This window comes from Natrix helvetica (genome assembly GCF_964273705.1).
Source record: "Natrix helvetica genome assembly, chromosome: 1".
In the NCBI taxonomy this organism is placed as follows: domain Eukaryota; kingdom Metazoa; phylum Chordata; class Lepidosauria; order Squamata; family Natricidae; genus Natrix; species Natrix helvetica.
In genome coordinates, this window is record NC_138548.1 from 169,807,194 (window position 1) to 169,825,775 (window position 18,582).

The 18,582-nt window shown below is 37.7% G+C and overlaps 1 protein-coding gene across 1 annotated transcript in view; it reads left to right on the top strand.

Annotated features, from left to right (window-relative positions):
* ITGA4 (integrin subunit alpha 4) overlaps nt 1-17,514 on the top strand; it is a 50,220-nt gene extending 32,706 nt beyond the window's left edge. The window contains exons 18-28 of the mRNA XM_081935293.1: nt 4,564-4,714; nt 6,816-6,914; nt 7,524-7,603; nt 7,936-8,025; nt 9,617-9,707; nt 10,604-10,711; nt 12,148-12,267; nt 13,937-14,056; nt 14,346-14,444; nt 14,927-15,046; nt 15,711-17,514. Coding sequence (XP_081791419.1) covers nt 4,564-4,714; nt 6,816-6,914; nt 7,524-7,603; nt 7,936-8,025; nt 9,617-9,707; nt 10,604-10,711; nt 12,148-12,267; nt 13,937-14,056; nt 14,346-14,444; nt 14,927-15,046; nt 15,711-15,812 — 1,180 coding nt within the window. The 3' untranslated portion in view covers nt 15,813-17,514. The remainder of the gene's footprint in view (nt 1-4,563; nt 4,715-6,815; nt 6,915-7,523; nt 7,604-7,935; nt 8,026-9,616; nt 9,708-10,603; nt 10,712-12,147; nt 12,268-13,936; nt 14,057-14,345; nt 14,445-14,926; nt 15,047-15,710) is intronic.
* Nucleotides 17,515-18,582: the final 1,068 nt, after the last annotated feature.

Sequence of the window (18,582 nt, forward strand, 5' to 3'; positions counted from 1 at the left end):
TCCAGTCACTGATAAATGTAGGCATTGATCTTTCTCTAATCAAACAAGTTAATTTTGTCATCTCTGCTGTTTCTGTCATCTTCACCACCCATTTTTTCTGTTGTGATAGTTCACAGTCTTTCTATTTTTGTGCATATAATAGTCTCGCAGGCCAGTCTTATCTATCATGATGTGGGTAAAAAGATGTACAGACTTCAGTGATACCATCTGCAAACCTAGTTTTCGGTTTAAAAAAAAAGTATTTTCACAATCATTGTGCATAAATTAAATGGAAAGTACTGGATTTTTCGGAGTATAAGACGCACCCTTTTCCCTCAGAAAAGAGGCTGAGAATCTGGGTGCATCTTATACACTGAATACAGCATTTTTTGCCTCCTGAAACCCCGCCCCCTTCACCAAAATGGCCATGCATAGCTTTTAGGAGGCTTTCAGAGTGCTCCTGGGGGCTGGGCAGAAATGAGCAAAAAACAGGCCCTTTTTTCTCATTTTTTGGGGGGCCCACCGCCCAGGAGCACTCTACAAGCCTCCTAAAGGATATTCATGCCCTTTTTAAAAAAGAAAAACGGGACCGTTTTTGGGAGGGCTGCAGGATGCAAAAAAGGTTTTTTTTTAATTTGCCTCTTCAAAATCTTGGTGCGTCTTATACTCTAGAGCGTCTTAAACTCCAAAAAATATGGTAATTGATTTTCACATTCAAGCAGTGATTCTGCTGAACTGCAAAATGCATTTATGGTTTACAAAGACTAGAATTTTTAAATTACCTTTTTATAAAGGCCAAAGTTGCATAATCTGTTCTTCTGTTTCATGAATTTACCTAGCCTTTTTTTCAGGGCTGAATTAAAAAGTTTCCCCTTCCTTAGGAAACAAGCAAAGCCCTAGCTTAGAAACATTTCTCTACCTGAATGCTAATCTGATTTCATTTCTTTTTTGTATTGTCTTCTTTGACAGCCATTCTGCATGATGTCAAAATAATTCATTTTAAATCTTACTTAGAAATTGACAGTCATTCAGTTCCTACTGTTCCTCTCTTTCCCTTCTCTCCAGGGACCTGTTTCCTATAGAGATGAGTTGTAGCCTGTTTATGCCCTTCTGAACCATCCAGGAATTCATAGTGATTTGGCCTGTTTTAGAGGACTTCTGTTTCCTCTCAAAAATCTCCTGGAGCTTTCAACATCTGCCCAATTTGAGATTCATCAAATTTTCCTGGGTATCCTATTTCTTAGGGTTGGAATAGACTAGGCTGAAGATTAATGCCACTTTAAAAAATATTTAATTCATTTTTTCATTAGTTACATAGTGCCAAGCCTACTATAAGAATGGGAGATCAATCTGTTTAAATATATAAGGTAAAAGAGGGAGGCTTAACTTTTATGGCAAAATGGTTGGGAAGGGGAACATCTCCTTATCTTTACTGTTTTTATTTCCATTCCTCTTCCTACCCTGAAAGTTTTTCTTTTCAATAGATGAAAACTACAAGAAAAACCCCTATTCTAATCATGTCATCTTTTGCTGGTTTAAAAAAAGCCCCCAACTTGAATCGTGGCAGGCAGAGGTGTAAATAAATGGGATTGGTGCTATCACATCTCCCTTGTTTTGCTTTCCACAAAGTGTGAAATGCCAAATTATTTTCTCCAGATACTTATTCTTTACCTGCAAACAGCATTTTTTCCCCAGGCTACTAACTTCTTATAATCAGAGGCTGGTGGTGTCGTTTTCGACTAACAAATGCTATTAGAAGGCATAAGTTTTTGCGATCAGTTGCTTGCCATATGCATAAGATCAGGTTTATGCATTTGATGCGGCAACTTGTGAAAACTTATGCCTTTTAATAAAATTTGTCAGTCAGAAAGACACTATCAGATTTCTTCTGACATTTTGTTACATTACACTAACATGGCTCTCCACCAACCGTCTTACCTAAGAAAGCCAGGTAAGAATATTTATGGTTTACTTTAGTGTACACTTATGTCCATCTGCCCTTTCTAAATTACTTTAATCAGATAACTTAATTAGTTTGAGTTGACAGGTATATAGTTCGTATAAATTGCATGCACTGGGTGAAAGGAAGAACAAGAAACTAGTGAACAACTGTTAGTTTGCTTTATGGATGCTTATAATCTACACATCACTCTGCTAACAAAGCAAAACACTATAAAAGCTGAAAGCAGGAAAGGAAAGAATATCAATTATTTATATTTAAAGAAATTTTCAAGTATACCATTAACCAGAGGCCCAGCCACTGAAATATTAGCATTTGTATTTCACATTTTCATTTGAAACTTACTGCTTATGTAGTACTTTTACCTTCTGTTGCTTGTCTAAGTGCCAATTTTCTCCCCCAAGGTATTAAATGACTAATGTATTGGTCTCAAGCCAGAATGTTTGATAAATGCCTATTGCAAGGCAGCTCTTCTGCAAGTCTTAATTAAAGTTTAATGTCAAATGGAAGTTTACTTTCAAATCCTCTTAGGTGTTTCTTTTTTCCTTTTTACTTGTTAACATGATTAGAGAACACTGGGTGAAACATAAGATAGACATGTTCACTCGTGTGCACAAGTCCTGCCTTTCATTTACTCTTGATTGAGAGTGAAATGAGAGGCGCTCTTGTGCAACATAAGATAATGTATCAGCTGCATTAAAAAGGGAACGTTTAACCAACAGTGATAGTGGGAGTAGCACACATAGAAGGTATGTCTTGTTAATTATAGTTATATAGAGCGAAACAGATTTTCTAGAAAGGATAAAGAACTAAAGAATCAGTGTTTGACCAGAGAATGAGGACAAACAAAAGTTTGTTGTGGTGTTTGATGTGTGGTTACGGATCGTTTGCTCAGGGGTGGGTTTCACATTTTGTTACCACCATTTTGCTGCACATGAGCCTGGCCTTCCATGCATCTGCTTTGTTCACACGTGCACCATCCGCGCATGCGCCCAGCCTCAAAAACGTGCCTAAATAGGATGGCATAGAGCTGGGGCGGGGGGGGGGGGGGGCTGGCCCAACCACGATTTCTGCTACAGGTTCAGGCAAATCTGTCCAAACCAGCTGAATACCTCTGCATTTGCTATTATACATTGCTTAAATGGTAGGGAAAATTAAATCACACACATACCTAATCGGCTGAGGAATGGAAAAATTCTCAATTTAGCAGGGAAGTAGATAACAGTTGTGTGCTGACTACTTCAAATGTGTAGTAAAATGTTTTTTTCATTCCATGGTAGAAAGGCAGAGGCAGCTACTCTATCTTGCAAAAAGATCAATGGATTCCTAGTACAGAAACCGAATTTTATGCACTTTTTTCAGCCCAAAGGCCACCCTCCAAAAAGCAGAATAAAAGCTAAATTGGGTCTGATATGAGTTTTAATTAAAATGCATTTGTGTTAAGTAAAGTTAACATGCATATTCCCAATGCATTTTTTTCCCTTTTTGTTACATTGACATTTGCTGGAGGAACTTCTGTAGAAACCACACTCAGGGCCTTGGGAGATACAACATGTGGGCTCCAAATATAGCTGAAAAAAATATTTGGTTATAACTATTTTATCTTACCCTTCATCTAGACAGCTCAAAGTATCACACAGGGATTTTCCTTTGACCCAGTGAAACCCATTTGGTGCTATGATATCTGTGATCTAGTTAGCTCTTGTATTCATCTATTACATACATTTGCATAAAGCACATAAATCCACAGAACCTGGTTGATATTTCCTCACTTTTTTCCAGGATCTCACTGCTGGTCTATCCTGGAACAAGGTGCACTGAGATTTTTTTTTTATGCTTTAAGATGGACATAAACAACCAGCTTACTAAGTAATCAAATATATTCATTTGGTAAATTATCACTAGACAGTTGGCTGCTTCTCTTCATTCTGAGATCAAATCAGCTTGCAGGAATTCATCTGAAAAATATAAATATGGGTAGTATACTTCAATTGTCCACAGGCAGTGTTTCATATCAAAGATACATTTCAGAAATGATTACTTTCCAAAATGATAGCATAGGTAAAGGTTCCCCTCGCACATATGCGCCAGTCATTCCTGAATCTAACGGGCGGTGCTCATCTCCGTTTTAAAGCTGAAGAGCCAGCGCTGTCGGAAGATGTCTCGGTGGTCATGTGGCCGGTATGACAACACTGAAGGCACACCGAACGCTGTTACCTTTCCACCAAAGGTGGTTCCTATTTTTCTACTTACACTTTCACATGCTTTCGAACTGCTAGGTTGGCAGAAGCTGGGATAAGTAACAGGAGCTCACTCCGTTTCATGGCACTAGGGATTCAAACTGCCGACATTTCTGATCGACAAGCTCAGTGTCCTAGCTCCTGAGCCACCGCGTCCCGAATGATAGCATAGTTAAGAGCAAATTCCAGTTTTTCTAATGATAGGATGCACATATTTAATTTTGCAATGGAAAAGCCAAGTCTAAACTTTTAACAGTAGGATGCAGGACTAAAGAAGAAATCTAAAATTAAACACAGTGTTTCCTTTTCTGTTGTATTAAAATTGCAGGTCAAAAAGAAGTGGTTTAAATTATAATGATGCATATTCTTACTCATTTTGCATAGGCCTTATGAAAAGAAACCTTACCTTTCAGTGGGAAATGTAAAACAGTTGATGTTAAATATCAGCTTGTACAATGCCGGTGATGATGCTTATCAGACCAGCCTTCATATCCAACTGCCTAAAGGTCTCTATTTCACCAAACTTGTAGCACAGGTAAGAAACCTATCTTCTATATCTGTGTACAAAATAATTTGCCAGACACTTTTTCATTCGCTCAGCTAAAAATAAACAAAAGTTTCATTTTAAAACATTTGAAACTCAATTCACAAGACAGACTGAAATAAAACAGATATAAACCAATGTACAAAACTACAGTCATTCTTCCAGACTGTTTGGTCCTCATAATATTACTTGTTGAATAAGAAGAAAAAGATGAATAGATTAAAACAAAAGGTTTTTCTTCTTATTTCATAGAAATCAGTGGAATTTACTGCAGAATAAGTATGTTAAGGACTATATAGTAAAGTTGTTTATAAAGCCATATAATTTTTCCTTCCAAAATTTCCCTTTTTTCTTTGGGGAAGACTACAGGTACAATTTTCTAGCAAGGCAAAGTATAATTATAAAGGGAAATGTCCAAGTATTATCTGATGAAGCTGCAAGCAAACTATATGTCAAATACCACTTTTTGTCCAAAACAAAAAGGTGAAAAGCAGAATTTTAACATTAAAACACTTTGCTATTTAGACCTATAAATTGTCTCCTCCATGTGGCCAGTGACACATGGCCAACACAAAGTAATTTACTCTGTGTTGAACGTAAGGACTTCAAACAGCTTCCAATTTGCTTAGAAAAAATTAAGTTTATAGGAACTGTCAGCCAACAGTTCCACAACAGCCCTTGTGGAAATCATCCCTTATGGAAATCACTTTTGTTGGACCACACTACAGACTATGATTACACATGCAACAAAAGATTGTGCCTTCTTCATGATGGTCCATTTCCTTTCCACTTTTCTCTATCCAAAATAACAATGTCCCATCAACTTCATAAATCATAAGTTTTCTTTATAATTTGAAAGATTTGAAACTTATCAATAGAAATAATGTAACTGGAAAGATAGAGTTCATGATAAGCCTAATCGATGTTTTCTGTAAAAACCTGAGGTTTACATTGAAGTGAATTAAACTTTCAGATTTTTTAATCAGTGGTAGTGCTGGTGGTATTGTTGCCCTGCAAAGATCCCAGGCAGTATGACGATGATTACTGCCACAGATGTTCTGTGTAAATGTTTCCCTTTTTCTTGTTTTATTCACTCTTCCAAATACCTCTGTATTTTTTAATAAAGAGCAACGGGGATGTAGGATTTTGATTTGGAGAAGTGGGATTGCTGTTAACTTTTTCTCCCTAAAAAAGATAAAGGAGCCCCTGCAGATTTTACTCCGCTTGGCATTGCCCACCATAGGGGATGGTGCTCATTTCTGTTTCAAGGCCATTGAGCCAGGGCTGTTCAGAGACATTTCCGCAGTCATGTGGCCACTTTGACATCATGGAGAACTGTTACCTTTCCACTGAAGTGATACCTATTTATCTACTTAGATTTGCATACTTTTGTGCTACTTTGGCAGAAACTGGAGCGAGGATGGCTCAGGTCTCAAATATGAGCTGTCAGCTTTTCAGCTGATAAGCCCAGAATCTTGATCACTGAGTCGCCACACCGCCATTTCTCCCTAAATCATTTTCTGATTATTATTTTTATTCCTTCAAAACTGCTATTTTCGTTTTGGAAAGACATACTGGTACCTTTTTCTAGCAAAGCAAACCCTTTCAGAAAATACGGAAAATTTTTAGTCAGGAAAGAAGCATAACGGGAAAAGGTTAGATAACATTCCTTTTTCAGTCTTCCTTATAATCAAAGTCTCACAGAACATGTAGAGTTTGGCCCACTACCAGGCCACAGCCTATTTGGAACCAGGCTGCACAAGTTGCGGGCTGGCGTGCTTTGCGCATGCAGCTTCACTTGCACAAGTGGCGAGCTGGTTCGCATGCAGTTCCACTGATGTGAGTGGCAGACTGGCATGCAAGTGCATGCACACTAGTTTGTCACTCACACCAGCAGAGCTGCATGCATCCAGCCGACTCACAGAGCCCAGTTCCCATCTCCCCCCCACCCAAGCCGGGCCACCAAACCGCAAATGTTGAGGATCTCTGATCTAGATAAAGATTTTTGTGGCCTTGTCAATTTAAAAAATTGTTTTTTTGCAAAACTTTCACCTTCTTCTGTCTTCTTACATATTATTCATTTTTACAATAGGAAGAAACACAGATACATTTACAAATATCAGAAAAGGAAAGTCATGGAGTGACAATTAACTGTAACATTGGATATTTATATGTTGATCATCTTTCAAAGGTAAGAATAAATATGAAAAGTGACTTGATTAGTATATAATAGCCTATACCGGTCATTGCTATCATATTTGTATACCAAGGAACTATGATGGATCGCCTCAAGTATATATTTTCTTACCAGAGTATTAGTAAGTATTAACCAAAGATGGTATCCATATGCATTTTCTAGTATGTCTAATAATTGGTAAAAAAGGTTAAATAGATTAGATTAAAATGTCAAACTGCAGCATCTCTTAGGTATGAGAACAGTAGTATGACTTACGATAACAATTTGTGGCTTCTTTGTTGTAGTTGTTTACATGTTCAGTTCAGTTCAGTGAAATGTTTGGAAATCATAAAAATGGAGCATGGCTAGCTCTTAAACAGGGTCAAAGGTACATCTTTATAGACAGGATTCCTATGATGCTTAGTAGTTAAATTAGGTTAAGTCAAAGATCTGCATGTTGAGAACTGTATTGATAGTTAATCTACACGCTGCCTTCATAAGTGAATAAGTTATAGACTTCAATAGCATAATTACAGCTAATTTACTGAATACAGTGCTTATTATGCATTCTGATAGAATATACAGATTGATTAATGGAAGCTGAAAAAAAATCATTTTTTTCAGGTGGACATTAGCTTTGTGTTGGATTCAAGTTCACTCAGCAGAGCAGAAGATGACTTGCACATCCTCATTAATGCAACTTGGTAAGCGTTGCTTACTACAGGTTGTTACCTTAGACCCATATTTGAAAAAAATATATCAAAGAACTGCATAAAAATACATTTCATAATTTGCACAAATTTCACAGAAATCTAATGTAATGGGGCACCAATATTTCTCTTCTCTGGGGTTGGGTAAATAGGCTATGGATACAATCCTCAGATGGGTAAAACTCTTGTACCAAAATGATAGGAAAATGTGCTTGCTGGCATTTGATCATGCTACCTATTGCCAAATGTACTATGTTAACAAAGAAAACCAAACAGTACCTCAGGGATGTCAGTAGACATTGTGATACATTTCTTTCCTTCTGTAGTGAAAATGAATTAGACCATGACCTGCTGTCCGACAACAGTGTGGTGTTAGCTTTGGCTCAGAAACACGAAGTCGAACTGAACATTTATGGGTAAGCGAAAGCAGTTGGAATTGTGTATTGAACTGTTGCATTCAGAGGTCTGCTGATTTCTCAGTGTTTCGATCCTGTGGATGTTCTTGTCTGTTCTTTTCATTGATTGGCCTTTGCTCATTTTTATGAAAAGGTGGTATAAAAGCTTCACAAATGCTGTTTTAACAGGATAACCAGGTAAATTCAGTGTTTGGGTTTTCAACCTTATAGAGAGGCTTAATGTTGTCCTTATGACTTATAAAGATGGACAGCTGAGATTTATTTGACCTACAAAAACCCCAATTTCTGAAAAAGATATTAAAGTGCATAGTAGCTCTTGATCCTAATACAGCTTTTTAATAAATGAAAACTTGTTGAGATCTGTGTATATAAAATATGTATTTAATCTAATTGTAAATATGTATTTAATTGTGTGTGTGTGTGTGTGTGTATTTGTTTTCGTAGATTTTCATGGGTGTAGGTGTGCTGGTTTTGTTGTATTCGGGTCTTTTCCCGTGTAAGGTTGAGATTGTCTTTGCAACGTTTCGGCAGGATCTCACCTGCCATCTTCAAGCTTGGGCTTAAAATGGGAACGGAGCTGCCGTCTTTCTGTAAGTCTCCAAAACAGAACACCTCCACAAGAGAATAATTATGGAAGCCATCGAAATAGAGAAACACCCCCACAACATGAATAAACGTGATGATACCTCCCGCCTACCAAACATCTGGAAACCAGCCCTAGCCAACAAACGAACACCACCCACCACCCAAGCTGTTACAATACAAAACATCAATGCACACACAGCCGGCACCAATCAGCACCAATCTACCAATCATGATACAACCACACAACCAATCATTCCACTTACTGAAACAAAGCCAGCACCCCATCCCCTCCCACCAAGACTTACAGAAAGACGGCAGCTCCGTTCCCATTTTAAGCCCAAGCTTGAAGATGGCAGGTGAGATCCTGCCGAAACGTTGCAAAGACAATCTCAACCTTACACGGGAAAAGACCCGAATACAACAAAACCAGCATATATATGTATGTATGTATGTATGTATGTATGTATGTATGTATGAATGAATGAATATGGATAACGTAAAACTCAAGGAATAGGAAGGGATATATACCAGCATTATTATTATTTTTTTAAAAGTGCCATACATTTGGTAGACTGCATGCATTTGCAATTTAAAATGCACCTGTCTTCTTCAGAGAAGGCTGGAATATATTCTTGTTGCAAATGTTGCAGAGATAAATACAATATTGTAGATAGAACAGTCATCCCAAAAGAGATGAGTTCTTTTCTGATACCCAGAAGCCAGCTGGATATGTGACTGACTCTACCAGGACAGTCAGTTCCTGCAGATGAGACTTCTATCTCATCTGCACCTCCACCTCCTCCTGTACTTCTCAGAACTTATTTGGAAGGTCACATTCAGGTTTAAAGGCCACATAGGAAAGCAGGAGGAAGGACAGCAATGAAAGTTATGAGAGTTGAGTTGGATGTAACTAACTTCTTCTCAAAGAATCTATCATATGATTGATCCCACTTTAATCAATGTTTTCTCTGTCATTTGTTTTTTGGGGGAAACACATTATTTATAGGTCTGTGTCTCCAGGATCATTTATTTATGGACCCAGTGAAGAAAATTCACCAGTTTCTTGCATGGAGGAGACAATCAACGTCACTTTCTATGTATGAATATTATTCTCTATTTTCATTGCCTTTTGGAAACATGAATTAAATGAAATTAATTTTTTATAAACAAGAATGCTTTCTCATGAACTGAGATAGATTTGAACCTAGGTCTTTCCAATCCAAGTCCGACATCTTCTACAAAGCTGCTTTCTTAGCCACTGAAGCTCCTTCCATATTGAACACTCTCTAAATATATTCCTTTAATTTTACTCATTATGTCACAACTACTGTCTTTTCACAATGAGGGAAGTCCTCTCAGTTTTTGAACTATAAGTGCCATTGTGAATTGCCATGTTTATTATAATGTAAATATCCATTTTCAAAAATGGGGTTTAATTTTTGTTTGGTATATCCATTGTTTCAAAAATATTTCCTTGCTGGAGGAATGGCAAATATGGGCTATTTTTTTTCTCTTCTACCACAGTTTTAATTATTTAATTATGCTTTTCCTGTGGTCTTGCACTGTCCTTTAATGCCATTTTGTCTACCTTAAGTATGCTTTGGATACAGATTTTTTTTTCTGTGTCATATAATATATGTTGGTATATGCATAATTTTGTATTTATTTTGTCATGTTTATGCAGTGTATATTTGGAGGTCGTGACCCTTTGAGAGCTGTATGCAATGTAATTTCATTTTAATGTATGCCGATTAGTTTACATTCAAAGTGATGACAAAGTTATTCTAAGTTCTAATCCGCAAATATTAAACTATACAGATGCTTTAACTTGCAGCATCAGGAACTATGTGTTCAAAATTCAACATTTGGAAGTGAAGGTTTTTAATACTACAATTGTTTTAAGATTTACCTGGAGGAAGGTGATAGGGTGCAATGGTTCTGATACCAATTCAGATAAACTACTAATTCAACTCTCGCCTTCTGTACCTCAAAGGTCAGTAATCCTGGAGTAAGTCTGGCTCCCGATGTAAATCTGCTCATACAGATACCCAATTCTTTTCTACCAAGAGATAACAAGCTGTTTAATATACTGGATGTCAAGGTATGCTTAATTTATTTTCTGGATTTGGAACATGAAATGGGATATGGCATAACAAATTATGCAATTGTTACCTTCCCGCATAGATCTGCAAGCTTTATGAATGATTGTGATAGGCTGTCTTTGACGTTTATGATTTAAGAGGAAGGCTATACCAGCAGTGCCATTAATGGAAAAAGGTGTAAAGCAGCATAGAGGAGAGTATGTTACAACAGATTAAGACAGGCGGGCGCTTAAGGATCTTTGTGTATTGATGAGTTGCTTTGCCTGCAGAAAACATCATCAGAAAATACTGTGAAAATATAAGAATAGGTGAATAATTGTATTTCCACACAAGGGATCACAATCTACAAGATAGCGGGGATGATGCAAGACCCAGTCCTTTTGTACATCCCTCAAGGTCACACAAACGTACAAAAAGAAGAGGTCTGGTCTCATGGACCTGTCTTCTTGCAGATTTTGACACACATCCCATAGATGTTCCTGAGAAGGCATTTGCCTCAAGATTGATGCTGCCTGCCTGAAATGTTTGTGGTTCCCTGATGTGGATTTACACTGTAATTGACATCTTGCCTTTCGGCTGTCCTATTCAAGATCAGCACATAATTTTAATTCAAAAGTAATAAGTAATATGCAACTTCCATAGAAAGGGAAAGAGGGTTAGGTAGGGAGGTGCAAAACTTTTCAAACGGGTAAGTCCCAAATAGTTGTTTTGAGTTCAAAACAGCTGGTTTGCATTGTTTCAGTCACTTCGGAAGTGTTCTGAGCTCAGGGCGATGGTTTCACACTCAAAATACTCTCAGCACAAGTGACACAGCTGTAGCATATCAGAACAATATATTTGGAATTTGAAGCTTTTCTCATGGCTCATATTAGGAGAAAAGACTCAATGATGCTGCATCAACAATAAAATGCATAAGCGAGTGCAGTTGGTCATAGAATATTTGGGGTTCTTTTTCCCAAATAGAATCATCTTTTTCCAATATGGGCATGACTTGTGATAGGCACTACGAGTCCTTATGTATTGTGATCACTGCATGCTTCCCTATCCTATGAAATGCCTTAAGAAATCTTGCAAAGGATTGCAGTTGTCTAGGTGTCACTTCAAACTGAGATGGACAGCAAATAAATTTAATAATAAAAATATAAAACAACTCTCCTGTTATAAAACTATATCCCCTTTTCTTCACTCTATCCTCATGCCCCAAGATATTTAAAGACCTGGATTAAAGTATGGATCAAATTTAGATAGTATTAAAGCTTAGCTATAAGCTTGCTTTTCCCAGTGTTACTTCAATTTATTTTAATTTAATTTAAGAATGCTTTATTAAAACAGGGTAATCTTTTACTGAGCTGATTTGTTTATGTTGTTATATGCAATGTCTACAAATTTCTTTGGTATCAAAATGTAAGACAATTATGATTTTGCTCATTTTCAGACCTCTGATGGACAATGTACCTATGAAAGTCATAGGAGAGACTGTATTTTACCAGAGGAACAGGGAAATATGGTGCAAGATCTTATTACGTTCCTCACAAAACTTGACAATAGGCCACTGGTAATTTCATTGGGTGTTTTTTTTTCTGATTTGTTAAAGCTGTAAATACGTCCTGTTGCATATTTCTGCCTTATAAGCAGAGTTTTCAGAACTACAGAGCAGCTCGATTATGCTAAAATAATCTAATTTATGCCTTATTTCAGTGTTAAGCTATCTGGAGAAAAGTCACATTATACACGAGGGTTTTTATTTACCCAAAGATATAGGCAGGTTATGCTGTCAGGAATTCAACAGTTGGAAACAAACTTATAAAAGAGTTAAGGAAAACTCTGCTGAGGCTTCAGTACAATTAAAATCCGAAAGCTTAATGGCTCATATTCAAAACAGTTGACAAGTGTGTTCTTCTAAAGGTCTTTCCGGATATGAAATACTATCAAGGCTTTACGCCATCTAATGCTTACATGTGAGGATTTTCCAGAAAGCAGATTAACTTGTTTTCTTCCAGACAGGAGTTGGCACAAGGTAGCTCAGCAAAACACACGTTCTGCCTATACAAACAATACCATCTCTGTCTCAGGGGAACTGTCCTAAGAAACAATGTGCTGGGTTGATAGGTTTACCTAACCAGCAAAAAAAAAAAAAACAACACCTACCTATTACTCTCCCTGGAGCAAAGGTTATAATGCTGAGTTTGTCAGAGCTTGATCAGCTGAGAGGGAGAGTTCTGGTTTACTGTTGCTATGTGTCTCTCTTGCATCCACCGCAGTCACCCCATCACAGCTGTTAGGGTAACATTTGCAGCAAAACAAAGCTGCAAATGGAGGGCTGTCAAGTAGCATGTGAAATATGAAGTAGTGCCTTGCTAGTCTGCCCCTGTCTTAGAGCACTTGTTGGAGTTCATGAGTTGGAGTGAACCATTATATTGGCTTCCTAGATTACTCATGCAACCTGTTAACACACCGAAGCAGGAAAGATTGCTCCTTGCCCATCCTTCTGATCCCAAATCCAGCTACGCCAGGTAGCTGTAACGGTACATAGAGATGACTTTGGGAGGCAGGGCAATGAGACTCAACCAATAGAACAGTCGTATAAAAGTCATCTTATCCCACAGCAGGAGTGTGTGGGGCAAGAGGCTTGCAAAAGACCCTCCCTAATTGGGGGGGGGGGCTGTAAAGGAGATTTGGGGGGGGGGGGGGCAGAAGCACTTTCAAACTTGCAAGATTATGTTAACATAACCTAAAGTAGAATTAGGTCACCTGGTTATGGTTCCCAGTCTGGTATATCTCATAAGGCTGACAGTAGTGTAGATAGCATTGACTTCAGCCAATTGCCATATCATGCAATCTGCCAAATGTTAGGTGAGGGATTGAGGAAGGAGTAAATAGGACGTCAAAAAATCATCCTCTGTCCATTGTACAGTTGTCTGTCAGCTACTACCGTAGAGAGGGCCGTATAGATATGTTATTCAAAAATCCTCAAAGCTGCATTTAAGGGGACATGTAAATGTGCTTATATTAGCTATTGCCTATGAGCTAATGTGATTTGTGGGATAAGAAATGAATCCCCTATTCTCTTCTAATTTGAGCAAGCCTGGAGTCAAAAATTATTTATATATTCCAGTTGGGGTACAAATATACTTAGCCTCCATTTTGCATATATATATATATATCTGTGTGTTGCACTAATTTTACTCTGTATAATACATCTTTATATTCTTTCTCTCCCAAAGTTTTGTATGAAGAATGATCAACTGTGTTCGCAAATATTTTGCAAATTTGGAGACATGGAGAGTGGAAAGGAATCGACTGTTCATGTTCATCTTGAGGCAACACCTTCACTATTAAGCATAGTAAATATTTTAATATTTGTGCTATCATACTGAAGACCGTGTAATCATATTCTTAAGCGTCAGAGAACCACAGACAAAAAGTCATATTTCAATACCAGATTATGTAATTGCTTAATATTCTTCCTCTGAATACCCTCAGTTGAAAAGCATTTAATTTTGAGTTGGCTTAGTCTTATGAAAACTCTCCATCTTACCTCCTTAGCCTCACTTATTATTTCTTATTATTTTTTATTTGAACTTTTAAAGAGAGTTGATTTCAAATAGTGTTTTTTTTACTTCTTAACAATAGGATGAAGCTTCAGTGCTTACCTTTGAGATAAAAGGAGAAGTTTCAGCAGATCAAAATCCTAGAGTTATTGAACTCCACAAAAATAAGCAAACCACTCATGTAAGTATCAGACAGTGAAGGAGAGAAAACACTGGACAATTTGAATATTAATTCAGATCTGCTTGGATTTATTTTCTAACCCAGAGCAGGCATGGTTTATCATTCATTTGGTATTAGTTCTTGCATTATTTCAGCATCCAATGCCTATTCTGCTACATCTAAACCAAGGACTGTTGTGAAGAAACACATTATGTTGTTTGCATCTATTTGCAAGAAAGCCTAATTTGCAGTGTCATAAACGCAGGATCTTTATTGCATGATTATTCCATCAGAAATCGTACTGTAATCAGAATTAAAGCATACATCTGAAATCAGTGGCATTTGACTTCCATGAAATCTCTTTTATATATCTACCTTGACGGTAAACAAGTCACAGCTCAAATCCAAATTGTACTTCTATGAGAAGTGAAACAAAGGCCTCCTAAAGAGTATTTGGAATACGTGTTTGTACCTGCAATAACTGTGTGTTTTATTTTCTACAGGTCATTTTGGAGGGACGTCATAACCAGAAGACAAAATATAGTGTCAGTGCCCTGCTTATTGTAATAGGTTCCCTATTTGGAATTGTTTTGCTTTTGCTTCTTGTATTATTTTTATGGAAGGTACGTATTTCAGTATTAATTTACACCTTGGTGCATTTTAATGGGTTGGCTAGATACCCATCCCAAAGGGAAAATATAGGTTTTCTAAACACTAAAAGAAATCTGCAGTGTTCTCTAGAACACACAGCTTTTGCTATGATTTTTATTTGGCATTCGGGAATATATGTGGTTTTTATGTAGCCTGTTACATTTTAATGTGATTTGGGGAAATTGACAGCATAAAATGAGCAGAGAATTCCAATAGCCATTTGGACAGATGACAAGGGGAAGGAGAAATAAGGCTTTGGAATTTATGGGGGAAAGTGGTAATCAGATATAACTCGAGAGATTTTAGGTTGCCTGACTTCCCAAATAAAGAATTCTTGCTTCATTTTAAACACTTTACAATTTGGGAAATGATACAGATTTAAACATTAGAGGAAGAATGCTTTTTACTTGGTTCATGGGATCCTCCTGCTGGATGAAATGTGCCTGGGTTTCTTTTCAGTATAAAAAATAAGTTTTTATTCAGGCTATTTAAACTTTGGGATGCATTTTGAGTATAGTTGAATCTTTGTATATTAAAGCAATGGGCAATGTTCTTTTTCTAAAATATAAATATGCATACATATTATTGCTTTGAAATTGCAAACCTTGTAACTGTTTTTGGAACTGTGTATTCCAGATGGGATTCTTCAAAAGAAAATACAAACGTTTTCCTGAGGAAAGAAATGGAAGTGAAAGTTTGGAGTTTTTTAAACATATTCACAATGATACCTCAGAGTAGGAAGTTTGGTAGAAGTTAAGAACTATCTGCTACAAGAACTGTTAAGTCTTAAGCCCCCATATCATATGTGAAAGAAATAGCCATCAAAGTGGGCTTCCAAAAGCACAAATCATAGAAAACTCTGAAGGATATACATTTTCAAGAGTTCTAATCAAAAGGAAAGAAAAACTCAAAATGCAAGAACAAGGAAACACTAGGAATTGCTCCTTTCTTTTTAAAAAGTACTTGAGAAGGAGTTAATCATACTTGAATTGCGAATGTATAACTTTGTTTCCCAAGACATTCCAGTGTTCAGGAGGATGCTAAACTAGGCTAATTTTAGTCTCCACACAATGCAGATCCGTGTTCTCCCCTTCTGGTTCCTAAAATTAAACCTGTGACATCGGGGTTTTTTAGATTTGCCAATTTAGTGGATGCTGAAATTTTTTTTATTCTGCTTCCTCCACCTTGCTCTGGAAATACTGGGAACATCCAGATAAGAAGAACAATTCAAAACTCACTGACGATGTCTCCTCGGATTGTGATGAAACGTTTGCAACCAAATCGCCAAGCTCGGAGCTCAAACCAACAGCCTAATTACCAACCCGAGCTACTAATACTCAAACACATTTCAAGAAGAACTATGCTTGTATGTAGGATCTCTCCAATGAAAGGAGAGGCATTTTTTTTTGTGGAGGGGAAGCAACATGCAATCTTGGATGTCCCCTCCATTGTATCTCTTCAGACATACCATGCAACTAACCCTGGAATATTGGCACTCTATTAGTAGGGACCCTACTAAGAGAAAAGGCTTCCTTGGCAGAGAATGAGGGGTCAAGCCAGGGAGAGGAAGAAACTAACTTGGTTTTGATCCAGTGGTGGGTTCCAGATCCCATTGCAACCGGTATGGTTGTAACGGGACCTGGCATCCGCCACATGAACGTGCGCAGTACACACGCAGCATACGTGCATGCATCCTTACCCCTTGCAACGCCTCCATGATGCTCCAGCTGCTTGAAGCATCGCATAGGCTCTGTGCGCCGAAGCGCCAAAGAGCTCAAATACAGGTGAGCTCAGGCAGGCGGGTGGCCCTCCGGAGCACCGTACTGGAACGGTACCCGGTGCTCCGGACAGGCACTGGTACACCCGTACCGGGGCATACCACCTGCAAACCACCACTGTTTTGATCTCTTCCTATGTACAGTACCTTGAACTGAAAAACCAAATGGTAGCACAGAGCTTTGGGCTCAAGGTCTATGATATTTTTGTTGTTGTGTGACTCTCGACAATGTTTTAAGGGGTTCTACCTGGCTGGATGGGAGAAGTCCTCCCATTGTGTAAAATCAGGGAAACGGCAGTTACCATTTCTTATGCAATCATTTTATTTATTTTTGTATTTTGATAGAATCTTTGCCTAATATCTAATGTCTAATCTTTAGACAAATGTATTTTCTTGCACACATTATACAGGTTCAGAATGTTTTGCATAAGACTTAAGAAGATGGTAAAGTACTGCACTTTAACCCCAAGGTGATTATTATTTGAACAAAACAAGTCTATGGCATCAGTTGTACCTCAAATGCTCGAAAGCATTAAAGACTCTGATTTTTTTTTTAAACCAATCTGTTCCGTCACTGTATATCCCTACACTGTAAAAAGGAATGATCACCAACATTGAACTAATAAAATATGAAATAAAATGGAACATGAAGCTGTCATATAATTGTATATATTTGAATTCATCCCTAAATGTACAATTTTTGTGACATAGGTATTTTTAAAGTGAATATTTACAAACATCAAACTTATTAATAATTAGACTTTCCCTATATAATTTACTTATGAAGGCTGGTATTTACAATGTTGTGTCATTTAACTCTTTGGAAAGCCTAAGAAAACTTACTTTAAAATGAACAGTTTATTTTCTGACAATCTCTCCCATACTCTCCATGTTAACAATGTAAATGTATTACTGTAATTTGCTTACTAATCTTTTGTACAGAGGCTGCAAACATCTGTATTAGACATAAATGTTTGTATGGTATTTTCCCATCTTAAAAAGGTATGTCCTACTGGGACTACTGCATTGTGCTCAAAGCCTCCTTGAGAAGCATCTGGAAGCTTCAGCTAGTACAAAATGCAGAAACACAGGTTGTAAATGATGTTGGCTATTTGGCACATGTGACACCCTTGCTTCGGGGACTGCCAGGATGCTTCTGTGCAGAATTCAAGGTGCTGGTTATCACCTTTAAAGCCCTTATGAGATTTAACTGAAGGACTGTCTTCTCCCATTGTTTCTGCCCAACCAATCTGATCCAGCAGGATAGACATGCTCTGGGTCCCTTCAGCCAAGGAATGTCACCATGAGATGTGCCTTTTCTGCCACAGCACCTGTCCTCTGGAACACACTCCCTCCTGAGATTAGGATGGCCCCAACCCTTGCTGGCCTTCTGGAAGGCCTTGAAGACATGGCAATGTGCCTGGATTCAGATCCCAAGTGTGTAGTAATGCTGACCCTGACAGATAATATCATCTCTTGGTTTCTATTTGTATTTCACTTATTTTGGTATCGTGCTTTAATCATTGTTTGCCATGCAGAGACACTGGTTTGAGATAAGCGGCTGTACGAATTGAATAATTCAATTTTCAATTCAGAATAGAGCTGGAAGGGATATCTGAGGTCTTCCTAGTCCAATCCTCTGCTCAAGCAGGAGACCCTATGCCATTCCAGACAAGTGGCTGTCCAGTCTCTTTAAAAAAACCCGTGATGAAGCACCCACAACTTCTGATG